The 18,723-nt window shown below is 38.7% G+C and overlaps 1 protein-coding gene and 1 pseudogene across 1 annotated transcript in view; one reads left to right on the top strand and one right to left on the bottom strand.

Moving 5' to 3' along the window:
* The window catches only part of SYN2 (synapsin II), a 119,021-nt gene extending 117,129 nt beyond the window's left edge, over positions 1–1,892 (top strand). The window contains exon 13 of the mRNA XM_005870131.2: positions 980–1,892. Within this exon, the coding sequence (XP_005870193.1) occupies positions 980–1,115 (136 nt within the window). The 3' untranslated portion in view covers positions 1,116–1,892. The remainder of the gene's footprint in view (positions 1–979) is intronic.
* A 358-nt stretch (positions 1,893–2,250) lies between these two features.
* Positions 2,251–18,723, bottom strand: part of LOC102254196 — a 30,779-nt pseudogene continuing 14,306 nt past the window's right edge.

Here is an 18,723-nt window from a genome sequence, read left to right as displayed (position 1 = left end):
ATTGTGTAGTATTTGCATATAACCTATATTTGCATATAACCTACAGCCAGGTATGCTTTCACATCTTCATTCACATGGCTTCAGCGTAGTGCTTGGCTTATGGCAAATTCAAGTTTGCTTTTAAGAATTAGCTGGGATTTATTTTTCAAATATGTTTGATCCGTAGTTGGTTACATCTGTGAATGTGGAGGGCTGACTGTGTCTCTTGCCCCTGTACACCCGGAGCCCCACAGACCTTATATTAGGAGTCCTCTGAGGAAGGCTGCAAAGAGTGATTACATCCACTTTAATGCTCAAGGTAAATTGAGCACTAGAGTTTGTGCCAAGCCAAAAGGTTCTTTTGGAATGAAAGAAAAAAGCAGAATATAAAAAGCTCTAAAAAGGCCTAGAGATTATTTTACCAAACAAGTACAGACCACAAATAAAAACCAAATACCAGAAAGGCAATAGCTTGCCTGAGGTCAAGAGTAAGTGAGTGGCAGAATCAAGACTGACTCAGATGTTCTGATGCTGACTCCACTACTTGACAATTCATGGAAAAGAGAGTACAAGAGTCCATGGGCCCCTAGTTGCTACATTTCATCAGAGGGGAAGGGTGTGAGTCCTAGATTAGTACTTACCAAGTTGAGGCCTCGGAAATTTAGTCTGCTGACCCTTTAGCATTAAATAAAAGAAACATCCTTTGAGTCACCCCTTCTTCCTCTTTTCCTTCTCTCTCTTTTTTCTCTTCTTCCTTTTTTCCCTCCTTCCTCTCTCCCTCACTGCTCCCATCCTTTCCTGTTTTAGCAGCAGTGAAGGTGAAGAAAATAGCACAGGAGCCTCCCAGGATCCTGGTAGCACAATCCCTGCTGGCTTGCTATCACCGTGGTCTCCCTTGGGTGGGAGTGGGGGTTCCAGTTGTGTATCCTCATGTGATCGTCCTTTCCTACCTTGCTGGGAACACCACCCTCTCACATTCTCTCTGGTTTTTATCTTCAAGCAAGTCGCAGTCCCTGACAAATGCCTTCAGCTTCTCTGAGTCCTCCTTCTTCCGGTCTTCAGCCAATGAGGATGAAGCCAAAGCAGAGACCATCAGGAGCTTGAGGAAGTCCTTTGCCAGCCTCTTTTCAGATTAGCTCTTCAGACACACGTGGGCACCTGGCCTAACCGGGAAAGGCATCTGAGACATTTGCCAACAACAGTCAGCCACGTTTGGTAGTGATGTCCCATGACCTTGACTTGTGTGGCCCCTTCCTCTGCTCCATTGTGCTAAGTGATGTGCAGCTCAGAAAGGATCCTGTGACGGTCTCAGGGCAGGTGCCTAATCAGCAAAGGGCACCTGACATCAGAGAGAATAGAGCTGCTTTTCTGTAGTTGTGAGAACATTCTCTGAGGTCATCGTTTGGTGTGAGTTTAGTGGCCTTATTGTGACAGCGCCATCATGTCTTATTCTTCTTTGTGAAACCAGGATTCCCTTCATTGAGGACTCCTGGTAGCTTAACCTAACTCAGATGCAGTGCTAAGCATGCCCCCCTTTCTTTAGTCAGTGCTGACTATGTGGGGAATATATACTTAACCCAAAATATTCTTGGTGTTAGGAACTTACCTGGATCCCTTGTCAGACACACCTGATTAGCTGTTGAAAACACACCTGCCCAGCACATGAGATTCCTTGACTGCTGTCATAGTGAAGCACCTTTAGTCTACTGATACTGGAGAGAACAAGGATCTGCAGTTCTCTCCTTTCCCTCTCTGGAGTGCAGTTCTTTTGTGTGTGCTGCAGTGGTCTTGAGCTCCGAAGCTGCACTGTGGAGAATGCATGACACTGTAACAGCAGTATACCAAGTTTTGTGTTCATCTCAAAATAAATGTTAAGACATTTGGTGTAATAAAAGCAGCAGCATTAACCAGCATTTGATTCAGCCATGAGGTCTCCCCTCAGCTACCCTTTTGACTGAGTGTATGTGAGGTGTGTGTGCATGTTTGGGAGTGCAGGGAAGGGAAAAGTCTAGGAGGGTGAAGCTGTTTGTGTTATTATGTGTGAATGTGCTTCTGCGTGAATGTGATTGTGAGTGTACGACTACTTCCAAGTGGATGAGAGTATGGCTGTCCTTTAGACACCACTTGTGCTGGGCTTCCTGACACCTCTCCAGTGATTACATTTCCTCCAGGACATCTGTACTTCCTTCAGTAACTCAGCATTTCTACCAATTTTACTAAATATCGAGACTTTCTAATAAGCATAGCACCATTGCCCCCATAGCAGTCAAGTTAGACCCACTTGTCTGGTGTATCAAGCTTCTCAGCTGAAGCCCACATGGTGGTACCAATGAGGCTGGACTGACCTGCCTGGTGAAGGGGATCCCACAAGCCCCAGGCATCCTGAAGAGGCCTGTGATGGAGGATGGTCTCTGGGGTTTTCACTCCAGCTTCTTCATGTCTCTGGTACTCAGGAGTATGTTCTCCCAGATCAAAAATGCTGTGAGGATAAGTACCACATCTGCACCGATAAAAAGAAATCAGTATATTGACATTTTATCAAAATAATTTCCTATGCGTGATACCCATTCTACTAACTCAACAAAACACTCATCCAAATGCCACTATCTTGCTAACTCACCTTATAATGCCACTATCTTGCTAACTTCTCCTTAAAGTAGATGCTGAGAGGTCAGAGAATGGATTTCTCTGGTGCCAGGGTCTCCTTTCTAACTTAGCCATGCTGTCAGAGTTCAAGGTTCTAGATCTGTACCTTCTTCTTACACTTAAAAGGCAGGAAGTAGAACCTCCCATTAAATGACATCTCTGGGAATGGCAGCTCTCCTCCAACACAACACATATAACTAGGGAACAAAATACAAACCAAACAAAAGGGTGGTGGTGGGGGTGAGGGGGTTAAGGAATATCTATGCTCAAGGGAATTGATCTTTATAGTTTCTTCTATTTCCAACCAAGAGTCTAGCACTTGTAGTCACTTCTATCCCCCTGATTCCAAATATGTCTTAAGAGAATTCATTTAGTTAAAAAGCATTTACTGAGCATTTAATATAAGTATAAACATGTGATGAATTCAAGGAAATATTTACTAACATTTCCATAGTGCTACTAAGTTCCAGGCAGAATTCTAAGCACTTAACATTTATCAAATCATTTATTCCTTATAACAAACAAGGTACTATTATTATTTTACAAATGAGAAAATGGAGGCACATCAATTTAATAACTTGCTCAAATTCACCCAACTGGTTTGTGGTGGAGCCGGAATTTGAACCCAAGCAGTGTAGCAATGGAACTCATGGCCTTGACTACTTTGCTATATTGCTTTTACTTAATCTAGCAGAGGGAGCAAGATGTAATTGTGTTAAATTGTACATAACGTGGCAACAAAATAAGAGATGTACACAAAACTTTTTCACACTTATACCCACTTCCTTCACCTATCCCTTGACCTCAGGGAAAGAAAGGATGGGGGAAGGTCAGAGTCCTTGTTACCAGTGTTGACCCCTTATCCTAGAACCATGAGTAACATACACCGTGTATCTTATTGTGATCAAATATAATTCTGGTTCTTGAAAAATTACTCATTCTTCCACATTTAATGTCAGACCAAAAACCACTAGTGGCTTATTTAGAAAATGAGTCAACCCTGGAACTGCTGGGGTGACAAAAAGGGGAGGGATTTACCATAGATCATGCAGCACCCTAGTCCAAAGGACACATGGATTCTATCCAACCCTTAGTAATGGGGTGGGGCCAGAGGTGGGGGGAGTTCCATTCAGAAACAGCCCTCTTGGTACATAATAAAGATGGCCTCAGAGATTGGGAAATTTGCCACTCACAACAATCAACAAATATTTGATGAGTACCATGATAACTGATCTAAAGCGGGGATCTCCAAGGGTTGATGACCGTCCATTATAGATCTTGAAACCTTAGTCTATAGGTCAATTGTGACCACTGTGCAATCATCTCTACAACTGATGGGGATTCCCTACCCACATCTTCATCCCAGGTTAATAGAGATAGAACACTTCATCCCTGCCCTTATGAAACTCTCCATCTCCCTGGATCAAGATAAATTAGTTGCGCTTTTGGCTCAGTGGATAGAGCGTTGGCCCACAGACAGAAGGGTCATAGGTTCAATTCCAATCAAGGGCATGTACCCAGGTTGCAGGCTTGATCCCCAGCCCCAGTTGAGTTGCTGTCTTTCTCTGTCTCTCCCTGTCCCTTCCACTCTCTCTAAAAATCAATGGAACAATACCTTGGGTGAGGATTAACAACAACAAAAGATTAATTAATTCTGCTCATCATTTATTTGTTCACAACTCTTTATTGTGTTCTTACTAAGCTTGATAAGTTCTGTGGGAAAAATACGAAAATGAGTTAAGCAAGGATTCTGCCCTCACAACATTTTACAGCCCAGTAAAGGGGAAGCATATAAACAAATATTAAAAAGAAAGTGGTAAGCACCATAAGGCAAATGCAGTCAAAATGTTATTTTGAAAAAAAAAATAAGGTTGATAAGTATTGGTGAGGATATGGGAAATGGAACTCTTACACATTGCAAAAGGGAACATAATGTTGGTACTACCACTTCAGGGAACAATTTGGCAATATCCAATGCACAAACCCTATGGCTCAGCAATTTCATTTCTAGACATTCACTCTAGAGAATCTCTTGCACATGTACTCAAGGAGGCAAGTAAAAGAATTAGTCTCAGCATCATTGGTGAAAAATGGAAACAACCAACGGTCTCTCATGGGGGGAATTACAACATAAATTGGTTTATTCATAAATTGGTTATATAGGGGTTAAATAAACAAAAATATTTGAGGAATTCAGAAAAGATATGGAAGGAGAATGAAAAAGATGAGCCAAATAAGTGTAAAATGGCCAACAAGCAGGTACATGTTGTTGGTGTCAAGCTGGGGTGGTCAGAGAAGACGGCACCCTAGAGGTGAGCTGTGAGCAACCCACAGGATAGGGAGGCATGCCAGCTAGGGAGAATGGGATGAGTGCACAAAATTCAGTCATTGAATTTTTCAGTTCAAAGTTTCATCTACTTTTATCCTCTTATTTTACAGATGTGAAAACCAAGGCCCAGGTAACTTAAGGAGCTTGTCATGTCATGAAGAAAGTTAGTAATAGAAGCAAGTGAGTCTCAGTCCTAGATGGGCCATTCGGGGCACTGTCCCTTGTGAGGTAAATGTATGGGTTTCATTTCCAGAGGCCCTCCAGGGAGGGAGAGGCTAACAAGAGTGTTTCACAGAGGCCGGGGAAGAAATGGGAAGAGACAGTATTGGGCAGTGGAAGGAGTCTAGGCTCTGAAATCAAATTTGAGTTTAAATCCTGGCTTTGCTAATTATTAGCTAATTGACTTTAATTATAAGTCATTTAGCTTTTCTGGGTCTTGATTTTCTCATCTATAAATGAGAACAATACTACCTTTCTGAGGAGGTTTTCTAAAGATTTTAATGAGTTAATTTATCTCAAGTCTGGTGCTAACAGTGGTTGGCATGTGAGAGGATCATAAGAAATCCTCTCTGTCTCATAAAAAGAACACCAGTGTAATCCCCAAAGCCCTTTTGGCCAGCCCTCTTCCAGGAGCAGCTAAAGAATGACCAAGCTTGCCTTTCTTCATCTCTTGTGACCAGGTAGGCTGTAGGGCAATTTCAACCCAACTGAGTAATGCCTTTTCCTAGGGCTATGATTCTTTTGAGTTGTTTAAATTGAGTTGAGGGTAGACACCTGGGGAGACAAATGCTGCTGCCTAAGCATCCTACTAGTAATGAGGATTGTGTGTACACGTACACGTACACACACACACACACACACACAAAACCACTGCAGCCATAGAAATGACAGCACAAACCCATATGATGGATTAATTTTTAATTGTTCATACCATATGATCATTCGTACAGTGGTGTGGTTTCCTTCAAACAATTCCTTTGGGAGGCTAAACATTTATTCCAATAAGTCTGCTGCTTATGCTTAGAAAATAATTGCCTTCAGATCTGTAGCCATCAAATTTGAATTCTGTAACTCTAGGAAGTTCTTTACCTGGGAATCTAGAGATCCATATACAAATTGTTCTGTGTATTGTATATTTTGGCAGGTCCTCAACACACACACACACACACACACACACACACACACACACACACAAAGAATAAGAATCATTGCTTTAGGGAGTGAATTTTGATTTAAAGAAAACTGCAACACTTATAATTCTTTGGGAGTTAACTCTAATGATTAAGCTAAATAATATATAAGGTTCAAAACACAATGTGGCTATAAATTAATAAGATAATTTTGTGTGGCTTATAAACTGGTTCTAAAGGAAATTAATCCCAGAAAAGGAGTCTCATATGTTTTTAATAGTTTCTCTTTGAAGTAAATGTCAAGTCCCATCAAGATTATCGATTTTGAAGGAGAGAAGATGTATTTCAGCAGGCAAATTCTGTTTGTTAAAAGTAACCTTATTACTGTATAATTCTCAAGTAACAGACTATATTTAGAATGATGTTTTCTTCCTCAGGTAATCATAATCATTATCCCTTATATTTGTATAGTATTTCACAGTTTATACAGCATCTTGCATTTTAAAGACACTATATGGTTTATAAAGCTCTGAATCACCTATCATTTTGTTAGAATCTCACAATAGCCCCATGAAGCTATTCCTCGTTATAGGTAACTTCCAAGTATCTGAGTTTGGACTCACACTTGAATGGTACTCTTTCTCCTATCGATCTCTTTGGACTTCAGAGTTTGTTGATGAGAAAACAATGCAATTGTTCATTCTCTCTGATGTTCCCTCCTCTTATTCAATACCCTATCACTCTGAGAATTTGCTTTCTTTCTTGGATATTGATATAGTCACACACGCATACACACACACACACACACACACACACACACACACACACATGCCTGCCTACTGGCCTTTATTGTCAGTAGTCTTTTCTTCTGTTTCATACCTCCCCAGCCTATCATCTTCAGGGAAATAACCCGAGAGAGTGGGGTGAGAAGAGAACACCAGAGAGCTCTTCAGGAACCCCACACCCTGTAAACAAATGCTCCTCAGGGAACACTGCCCCATTTTCATCCACCTCCATATCCATATATAACTCTTCTGATAAGAATTTCCATCCTTCAGCTAACTCCTCCATAGCAGAAAGCTACAGCCATCCCAGTAGTTGTGATTAAATTCAGTGACTGCCTGACAAACCCTGGTTGTTCTAGATCCAGTTCTTGAAGGAAGGGAGATTAGCTCTCTCAGATTACTAAGGGGATGACACAATTTTGGACTTCTTGGGTCCACTCTGGAGCTCATGGGTAATCATTCTTGGCAGAGAATTGTAAAGAATAGGCCCAAAGAAGCCCCCTAGACAGCTCAACCACTCAACATTCTGAAGACCTTCAAACCACCTTGAGAACTGAGTGGCTTGGGAGTGGACTGGAATGACATTTGGGCTGCTCATTTGCCTTTGGAGTTTCACTGAGCTAACACAATACAACTCTTGGGATCTAAAGTTACTTTTTATTTGAATATTTAACACCCAAGTAGTAAATTTCTCAACTTATTTTGATATAATATTTATAGCAAGAGGTTATTTCAAGTAGATTATTTCTTCTTAAAGACTATTCCTTTGTTTTGTCCCCATAGCTATTATTCTGGATTAGGAATTTTATTTATGCCTCTTATTTGCCAGCCTCCTAATTGGGCTTCCTGGCTTCAATCTCTTGCCTATTTCTTTCTTTCTTTGTTTTATTGTTGTTGTTGTTAATCCTCATCTGAGGATATTTTTTCCATTGATTTTTAGAAAAAGTGGAAGGGAGGGAGGGGGTTGGAGAGAGAAACATCAATATGAGAGATACATCGATTGGTTGCCTCCCACACACACCTGACCAGGGCAGGGAATTGAACCTGCAACCCATGTACTAGTACATGCCCTTGATTGAAATTCGAACCCACTATCCTTTGGTGCTCGGGCCGACACTGTAACCACTTAGCAACACCAACCAAGGCTCTTGCCTATTTCTTTTAAAACCTCTGATTATCAGAATCTTTCAGTGGACTCCAAGCATTGAGAATGGGGCCCAAACTCCTTATCTTGGCACTTAAGGTCCCCCGAACCTATGACACGCGTGTCAGAGGTGACATGCGACTCATTTTTTTGGTTGGTTTTTCTTTGTTAAATGGCATTTAAATATATAAAATAAATATCAAAAATATAAATCTTTGTTTTACTATGGTTGCAAATATCAAACAATTTTTATATGTGACACGGCAGCAGAGTTAAGTTAGGGTTTTTCAAAATGCTGACACGCCGAGCTCAGAAGGTTCGCCATCACTGCCCTAGAGTCTAGCCTCAATTTATCAGGAAGGGAATATGTCTAGTGGTTAGGTATTTGGGCTTTGAGATCAGGCAAATCTGGTTTCAGTACTAGTTCTACCACTTGTTAGCTGTGTGACCTTGGGCAAATGGCTAAACTTCTCTAAACCTCAGTTTCCTTACTAGTAACAACTGTAATAGCAATACCTCATATGGCTGTTGTTAGGGTTAAATGAGATTATGCATGAAAAGTACTGTATACAGGTACCCCACACATATAAGGAAGATCCTAATATTTTATTTATTATCATCATTGGTTTTCAACCCTATCTCCTCCTATTTGGCTGCAGCTAAGCTGATGTAAAATCCACTATGCTTACTTTCACATTCTTGCTCTACACATATACTCACTTTATCATTTTCAGCTATCCTCAGCCCCTTAAAAATTCCTTTTCTTATCCTCATTACCCATCCAGATCATATAAATCCTTCAAGGCCCAGCTGAAATATCACCACCTACCCACGAAGCACTTTCTGCCCATCTTAGTAGTCCCCCCTGATTGTTCTCTCTTCCCTAAATTCTTACAATCACTTATTACCTCTACTACTTGCATAGATTTTTTGCAGGTTCACATGATTTCATTAAACTGTATGTGCTTCTTTTGTCACTTTATTCTTTTCATAATCTTGAACTCTTTTTTATGATTTTTATATTGAATTATTTTCTTCAGCTTTTTCTCTACTGAAGTCTATGTTTTAGGCTATTCAGAACCCCACATTTCCCCCAACATTTTATTATGAAAATTTAAAAATGCACATAAAGTTGAAGTAACTATACAGCGAACACTTTTATACTCACTACCTACATTCTACAAATAACGTATTATTCTTGCTTTATCCCATATCTATCCATCCCTTTGTGCATTCAACAATCCATCTAGTTTTTAATGCATTTCATAGAAAGTTGCAGACATCAGTACACTTGACAAATGATAATACAAATTAGTTCCATCTGGTAAGAACTTTGAAGATAATATAATTTATTCCCTGACTTTATAGATGAAAAAACTAAAGCCCTAAGATATTAAACAATTAGTCTAACTTCAGTCAATCAATCAACATATATGTTCTGAGCACCTACTATGTGTCTGGTATTCTGCTAGGTCCTGGGATATAATCAATAAAACAGATAAAGGCCCTGTCATCTTAAAGCTTACAGCTTAATGGGGAAGACAGATATTAAACAGATCATCACAAATAGTTAAATAGTAAAGTACATGGGGATCCAATTAAGTGGTGGATTGGTAAAGGGATTCTGAGAGGAATCATTACATACTGTATTGATCTCTAGACCCTTACTGTTGCTGATTTCCAATGGCCTTCATATATAATAATACTCTCTTTTTTTCTACATGAATAAGTGACCATATTGTAAAATTATTATCATTGTAAAAATAAGAGATTCCTCCAGAAGAGACCAAATACTGTGAGGCAGAGTTAGAGGTGAAGCCTCTGTGGAAGCAAAGATTCTCAGCAACATAGAGATGTTAGCCTAAGCCCTGTAGTTAAAGCTATAAAGCAGAAACATTGGCCTTCCAAGAGCTAGGGCAGAGATTGCTCAGGTCAGAATACAGGAAGCATATGAACTAAGGCAAAAGGGACCCTAGACTTGCAAGAAGCTCATTGTAGGGTAGGATCAAAGAATTACAGATACAAAGGTTTCATTAAGAGTAGCCTCCTGAGCTGGACTTTGTTCCTAATTTTAGAGTTGTAAATTCCTAGTAGGCTGAGAATGTGTGAGTGAAACATGATTTTTCCTTAGGAAATTTCTAAGTTTCTCTCCTACTGAATAATTTAAGGATTTTGCAGTTTCTCCTCCAAGTTTGTTCTGCTGGAATCTGTCTTACTGTACTAAGGTAAATAAATGGGTTCATGGCTGGTCTCAAGATAAGGGAGTGGCATGGAGATTTATCAAGGCTTTATGTCTGATTTACTAGTAGACTTCTGACGCCAGAGTTTTGCCATAAGCTAAGTTCATGGATGACTGAGCACATTCCCAACAGAATCCTTTTCTCTAAGATTGCCATTTCAAAAAGGGTCATGCTTTTTTGTCTCTTTCCTCCTTGTTTCTTTTCTTTTCTTTTTTTTTCTCTCTTTCTTTCTTTTTTTCTTTTTTCTTTTTTTTACTCATTTTACATTTGGTAAATAGACCATTTCTAGATAACCCTAAAAACTTGTTGAATGTCATGAGGGAGGACTGTGAATACCTTGTACTCCCAATTATTCACTTTCCTTTTTTCAAATGGATGATGCATCACCACCCATTGCCAAGTGGTTTGCCTCCCTGTCCCACTAAAATCAGGCTTGGTTATGGGACTTTGGCCAATGGCATGAAAACCAACAGAATTTATTCCACAAAGACAGCTCATTTGGTTCTCCCATTGCCACAAAAATGTTCAGCCTGGGTCTAAGCATGGAAAGACAAGTGGAATAGAACCACAGCTGGTTTGCAGGTGCCAGCATCTAATGTGAGTGATAAATGCATGCTTGTGTTATAAGCAATTGGTGCTTTGGAGTTGTCTGTCTCTATAGCAAACCTGAGCAATTCATACTGACAAAAAAGTATTGAGACTAGACCATCTCTGGAGTTTTGCCTAGGGTGGGTGAGATTTCTCAGAAAGCTAGTTTTGAACTATTTGCAATATTGCAGGAAGATGGTTTGGAAATTAAAGGAGACTAATTCAAGTGAATAAGGGTAGTATGGAAAGAGGTATGAAGTCTGTATTGGGAAGAGGAAATGGTGTTTTCTTAACTTGGAAATCTTTTTTTAACAATATTTTTATTGATTTCAGAGAGGAAGGGGGAGGGAGAGAGATAGAAACATCAATGACAAGAGAGAATCATTGATCACTGCCTCCTGCACGCCACCTACTGGGGATTGAGCCTGCAACCCAGGCACGTGTCTTTGCCCAGAATCGAACCTGGGATCCTTCATTCTACAGGCCAACGCTCTATCCACTGAGCCAAACTGGCTAGGGCTTAACTTGAAAATCTTTACATTAGTTTGTTACATTCTTCTAGAGCTCCCTAGACTACCCCTTGTAAATGCTGGAGTTTAGTTTCTCTCAGAAAAGCCATGGCCTATGATATGACTGGCAATATTATTAAAAAGTGAGATTGCTTTCAATATTTGATAAAAAAAATTTCAAGCACCCTACTTAAAAATAAACCTTTCTTTCAAAGAACTGCCTAGTGATATAGAAATCAGAAAATATTCTTGATTTTTATCTGAAAATATGATTATAGATTTTCTTCCAATAAAACTTTATAAAGGACAACCACTGAAGAACGTCTTCCTATGGAGTAGTAGTAGAACCCAGCAATGCTTTCTATAAGATCTACTGAACCTTGCGGGCACCAACTAAAATGTAATAGGAATCAAAAGGAGAGCATCCTAAAAAGTCCTGGATTTCTAACTTCTTATTAACTGGGTCACCACTTTGGATCCTTTGATGCTATTTTTAGAAGCAAATACTTCCTTTGTTCAAGTCCCCTAACTTTGTATCTTTGTAATGTTCCAGCTGCTTCCAGCCAGACCTGCTTTTCCCATTCATTCTGAAAACGTAGGCCAGATTAAGCCCAAAGTGTCACTTACACCAAAGCACACCCCTAACTCACACCCAGAATAGCTCCCCACTGCCTTGAACATAAAGGCCATACTGTAAATGATCACCAAGGCTCTCTACAAATAAAACCCAATATATGGTCTTAGCTTCCTACTACACAAATCCTCTACTCCAAACTAATGATCTACTCACAATTCTCCAAATATAACTTGTCCTTTCCTGCCTACTCACCTCTGCTCATGAAGTTAAAGATATGCTCTCTCTCTTCTGTTTGTCCAAATACTTCTCACCCTTCAAGCCCTCACTCATGTTTCACCCAAGAAGTGATGTCTGACAACGCAATTACAAGGGATTTGGGTCCTATTAATTATATGGATGACACAGACTTTTTGGAACCAAATATTGCTTGACGTAATGAAGTCAAAGGACAATAATTTATGATTGTAACTTCTTAATGGCTAAATAGCTTGAGCAGAAGGCAAAAAGCTAAATACCACATTGAAGCCGAATCTACTAAGCCAGATTCTGCAGTTGGCAATTTAGTTAGAATTTAGGGATAAATACAAACACCCAAATCACCTTTTTTAAAAAATATATATATTTTATTGATTTTTTACAGAGAGGAAAGGAGAGGGATAGAGAGTTCGAAACATCGATGAGAGAGAAATATCCATCAGCTGCCTCCTGCACACCCCCAACTGGGGATGTGCCCCCAACCAAGGTACATGCCCTTGACCGGAATCGAACCTGGGACCTTTCAGTCCGCAGGCCGACGCTCTATCCACTGAGCCAAACCGGTTACGGCCAAATCACCTTTTTAAAGTAATAGCTACTGCTCAAGCATTACCTTCAAAAACTGGAGACCCATTAAATATTGTGGGTTTTTAGGATACATGGAGAGTAAATCTTGAAAGGCAGGGAGATCTGTGCATTCTCTTGGAAATCTGTGAATCATAAATATTATTTTTAGTCCAATAGTTTTTGAACTTTACTTTTTGTAAAAGAACACCCATTTTTTCAAAAATATTTTACACGAGCCTGGCTGGTGTGGCTCAGCAGTTGAGTGTCGACCCAGGAACCAAGAGGCCTCTAGTTCGATTCTGTCATAGCACATGCCCGAGTTGCAGGCTCAATCCCCAGTAGGGGGTGTTCAGGAGGCAACCAATTGATGATGTTCCTCTCTCATAGATGTTTCTATCTCTCTATCCTCTCCCTTCCTCTCTCTCTCTAAAAGTCAATAAAACATATTTAAAGTAATAATAATAATACTTAATGTATAAAACAGATTAAGGTATTTTTTTTTTCCTGATTAAAGGAGAACAGCAGGCCAGGCACACCACTGTGTTGACCTCTCTATTTTCCCTTTATCCCAAGGTGATCACTGCATCCCTTCCTTGACACACAAGTCTAAAAAAACTATTTATCGCTGGTATAGTCCAACTCTGCTATCCTGTTTACAACACCTCTGATGATTATCCATTCAGCCTGTGTTTAAATATAAGGTATTAGTCTTTCTGCTTAGCTGAAATTGAGCTAAAGGTATATTATAACCCTTACCAAAATGAAGAAGTTGAAGCTCCTCAAATTGAAAGCCACCTGGGATGCACAGGTCAGGGCGCTTCAGCAGATAGTAACATGTGTCACGAGTGCCAAAGTACTCAGAGAAGGACAAGAAGAGTGGCTCAATGTCAACCTCTGGATCAGAGCTCACTGCCTCCAGACCAGTGTAGGAGTTCTACAGAGTGTACCTTGGAAAATGGGATTAGGCTCTTTGGCAGTATCTTTATTCCTTACAATTGCTTCAAGCCTCGGAGCTGCTAGCTGTTTGAAAGATCATTTTAATTAAAATATTTACTCTTAAGTGACAGGATATATCTAATGAAAGGTTACAAAAGCTAAGGTTAGAGAATATTTAAAACATGTTTCACATTGCCATTTTGTCAGTAATGCCCTTCCCATGTCTCTCTTCTATAATGAAATCCAAGACTTCAATAGATGGATCTTCCAGGATCACAAAATGCATTTATTTTTCTTACATGGAAAAGGAAGCTTATCAAAAATAAATAAGCATTTAGATGGCATTGTGGAAGAATGGATTCCTCATGCCAGGTTCCACATCCAAATGAACTGAAGGAAAGTGCTGTACAAGATAATCAAGTGTGTGACAGATAATCATGGATAAATATGAGTGGGAAGCTTAACTTCCTACTGGTGGTTATCCAGAGCTTGTTGGTGTAACCACAGGCAGGGCTAAGCCAGAGTTTCCACTCCCATCCCTGAGTTAGGTGTTATTGCCTTCCAACAAACCCTCAAAGGGCCCAGTGTTGTGAGATAGAAGGGTAGAGAGGAAGGCCAAGGCACAACCCTATATGAAAGAGATTCATTTAAATATATACTGTATTTAATACAATATTCAAGTGAGTATAGGAGTCTATGCTCCACTGTGAGTAAGGGTGTGGCTGCTGGAAGCTAACTTGGAGGGGAAAAAAATTTGGATGTTGGTAAAAGTACTTTAGCCCATGGGTAAAATACCAGCAAAGTGCCAGCTGGGAGCATGTACATCAGAGAGCACAAAGAGAACACCGTTTCTGAAAAAAACATCTGCCAAAACCTCCAGACTTGGAATTCAGGCAATCAAACAGAGCTGTGAAACAAACCTATCAACCTAAAACTTACCAGTCCACCACTTTGGCTTCTTCTGAATTATGTTGACAGTGGTAGCACTCTTCCAAACACAGGAGGTTTGTTATTTAATGGGTAGCAACGAGGTACTGGCATAGGTAGTTTCATGTTGTCAGTGTATGCATAATTCCCCTTGCTGGAGAAAAACAACGTATGCGATTTCTGCCCCCGCAGAACACAATGTGAAGTGCCTTTAGTGGCATGAGTAACACTGGGTGGTGGTCCTGCAAGCAGGGGTCTCTGGTTGGTTATGGCCAGAATTGTATTCAATTTCCTACACTTTATTCTAAACCCACCTCCTTTAAGAAGTTTTCTACTTGGCTGCAGTCAGTTGAAGTGTGATATCAGAACGAGGACATTTGCATTCTCTTTGAAAACCATAAAGTCTTTCTGAGGAGAGAAACATCCATGTAAAAAAAGAATTTTAAAATCAAATGTACAAAAAAATTAATTTACATATACATTTAGAATAATTAAATCTTAGAATTCCAATCAAAGGAATTTCAGAAGGCATCTAGCCCAAACTCACCTGTCACAAACCTGGCATGGGACTGTGCCTGGGGCTTGCAAAGTACAAATAGGTAAACAGTAAAACTTCATGTTTTCAGGTTCCCTTATTTCAAATTTTATCATATTTAATAAGGAGCACTGAGGATAAAAAGGAAAAAGGCCCATATTATTTATGATATTTAAAATACATAGTCAAGGATGAAAGAGGAAATGTAAAATGATATGGCAGAATTTCTAGAAAATTCTTACACTAAAAACAGATGTCAGAATCTCAGAGATATAGCCAAGTGAAACTCAAAGAAAATTAATAGTATCAAGTACCTATGTTAATAAATATTAAAATAAATTAAATATGCTAAAAATGTAAGAAAATGACATAAATAGAAAAAAGCAGAAGAGATAAATTGATGAGAATAAAAGCAGAAATGCACGGCTGACATGGCTCAGTGGTTGAACATCGTCCTATGATCCAGGAGGTCATGGTTCAATTCCAGGTCAAGGCACATGCCTGGGTTGCGGGCTCGATCCCCAGTACGGGGTGTGCAGAAGGCAGCCAATCAATGATTCTCTGTCAACATTGATGTTTCTATCTTTCTCTCCCTCTCCCTTTCTCTCTGAAATCAATAAAAATATATATTTTAAAAAGCAGAAATTAATGAGATTTTAAAACCTATACTAATATCAAAAGGTGGTTCATTGAAAAAATTAACAAAAATAAACAATCCAAAAGCCAATCTAGTATTTTTAAAGGGGAGAGAAAGCATAAAGGCACAAAATAAGAAATGACCAGGGGAAAGTGACAGTCAAAAGAAAGGTAATTTTTAAAACCACAACTCCATGCAAATACATGAAATTTTAAATAATAAACCCATTACATGTTCATATAAATAATGCTTTTATTTATATAAAAATAATTATATATTCCTTTTAAAATTTGCTAGGAAGAGTGGTTTGTTTGCATTTTTCAAGTCTCTTTAATATCTGGCTTCATAGAAGACAATTGGATTCTCACCTGCTTCGGCATTCAATTTGTTGTCACACACACTTTAGCCTCTGGATAATTCCACTGTATATTTGTGAGAGAATGAAAATGAAAGAAGTTGAAACTTGATGTTCTAGAAAATATAATTGACCAAAAAGTATAATTTTACCAACAAAAAACTACAGGCCAATCTTATTTATGAATATTGATGCAAAAATCTTAAATAGGAAATTTGGAAATAGAACCCAACAGCATATTAAACAAACATCCTGAGCAAGTAGGACTCATTTCAGAATGCAAAAGTGCTTCAGTGTTAGGAATTATAAGTCATCATAAGTCAAATAAGGAAGTCATATAAATAGAGCTAAACATTTTATAAAATTAAAAACCCATTCCTGATAGAAATAATAAAACAGGAACCAATGGATTCTTTCTTAAAATGATAAGATACAAAATTGTCATTATATTCTTAACATAAACGTATGTATATAAGTTTTATATATGATATAAATATGGAGATAGAGATAGAGATATCTTAGCCTTCAGACCAGCATTTTATTTACTGGGAAACATTGAAGGCATTTCCACTAAAGTCTGGTTTAAGACAAGCATGAACATGATCACTATTATTATTTAACCTGATACTGGAGGAATTGGTCAATACTGTTAGATAAGAGAAAGCAACTAGAAGCATAAGAATTTATAAATTATTAAAGATAAAATTATTTCTTTTGGTGACAATGCAAGAAAATTGCTGGAAAAACTATAACTTGAATTAAGAATTAGGAAATTAAGTATTTTCCCCCACTTATTACTATAACTTTATAATGTTTTGATTGTATAAGAAAAATCCTAGTCTTTTCTTCCTTTTCAAAGTCCTCTTGATTATTTTGTCTCCCACATTTTCTCTTCCACATGAAACATAGGATGAAATTGTCAAGTTTAAAAAGACTGTTGATATTGTAATTGGGAAAGCATTGAATTTACATATTTACCTGTTGAGAGAATTGATATCTCTACAATATAAGACTTCCCATTGTGTAGCATACACTGTTCCTCTAAGTGAGACTGTCCCTAAAAATTGCATCTCCTCCACACTCCTTATTCTCCTCTTGCTTTATTTTTCTCCATAGCGCTTGTCGCTATCAAACATTCTTTATATTTTATTCTTTATTTTGTTTATTGTCTGTCTCTTTACTAGAATGGAAGCTTCATGAAAGCAAGTACATTTGTCTCTTTTCTTTACCCCAAAATAGCCCAAAGCCTAGGACAGGGCATGACACATAACAGGTGCTTAACAAATATTTGCTGATGAATTTATAAATGTAAATTTTTTTATCCATTAAATAACATTTTCTAGTTTTCTTCATATAGGAATTGCCAATTTCTTGAACATTTGGTCCTGTTATGTTTGTTGTTGTTGCTATTATGAAGATAATTTTTTATCCATTTATGATTCTGATTAGAAATTAGAAAATTCTAATAGTTTCTTATTTGATTGTCTTGGATTTTCTAAATAGACAACCATATATTAGTAATTTGGAAATATTCTTGTTTCCTTCCTAATATTAATACCTGAAATCTTTCCATGTTTTGTATTTTTATTGGCTGGGAACTCCAGTAAATGTTGAAAATTATGAGTAAGAAGTATCTGTTTTGTTTCTGACTTTTAGGAAATGCTCGTCATACTAAATATGATGAAATATTATAGATAGTCTTTATCAGGTTAAGAAAGTTTATTCCTAGGAAATAGAAAGTTCAAAAGTTTTAAATTATACTCAAATTGTTAATATTTCCTCTTATGATTTGTACTTTTTGCATCTTGTTTGAATAATCCTTTCTTACAGCAAGTCATAAAGATGCTTTCCTGTACCTCCTTCTATATATCTTCCACTACCATGTAGATTTTTTTAAAAATATATATTTTATTGATTTTTCACAGAGAGGAAGGGAGAGGGATAGAGAGCTAGAAACATCGATGGGAGAGAAACATCGATCAGCTGCCTCCTGCACACCTCCCACCAGGGATGCGCCTGCAACCAAGGTACATGCCCTTGGCCGGAATTGAACCTGGGACCTTTCAGTCCGCAGGCTGACGCTCTATCCACTGAGCCAAACCGGCTAGGGCTACCATGTAGATTTTAATGTACCTGAAATTAACACTTGTGGTATTTGTGAAGTAGGGATACAATTTCATTTTTTCCCCTTATGGATAACCAATGATCTCAAAATCTCTTCTTGAAGAGTCCATTTTTTTCTCATTCACTTGCAGTGATTTCTGTCATACATAAATTCCAGGGTCTGATTCTAGCTTCTCAGATTTCTTCCATTATTTATTCATTTATCCTGCACAAATACTGTCCTATCTTCTTATAATTGTACTAGAGGCCTGGTGCACAAAAATTTGTGCACTCGGGGGGAAAGGGGGGGGTCCCTCAGCCCGGCCTGTGCCCTCTCGCAGTCTGGGACCCCTCGGGAGATAACGACCTGCTGGCTTAGGCCTGCTCCTGGGTGGCAGAGGGCAGGCCCAATCCCTAGGTGCAGCCCCTGGTCGGGCTCAGAGCAGGGCTGATTGGGGAGTTGGGGCACCGCCCCCTGTCA

This window comes from Myotis brandtii, unplaced genomic scaffold, assembly GCF_000412655.1.
Source record: "Myotis brandtii unplaced genomic scaffold, ASM41265v1 scaffold312, whole genome shotgun sequence".
NCBI classification, from domain to species: Eukaryota; Metazoa; Chordata; class Mammalia; order Chiroptera; family Vespertilionidae; genus Myotis; species Myotis brandtii.
The sequence above is the reverse complement of the archived record's forward strand: the minus strand, read 5'-3'. Positions and strand labels throughout refer to the sequence as shown.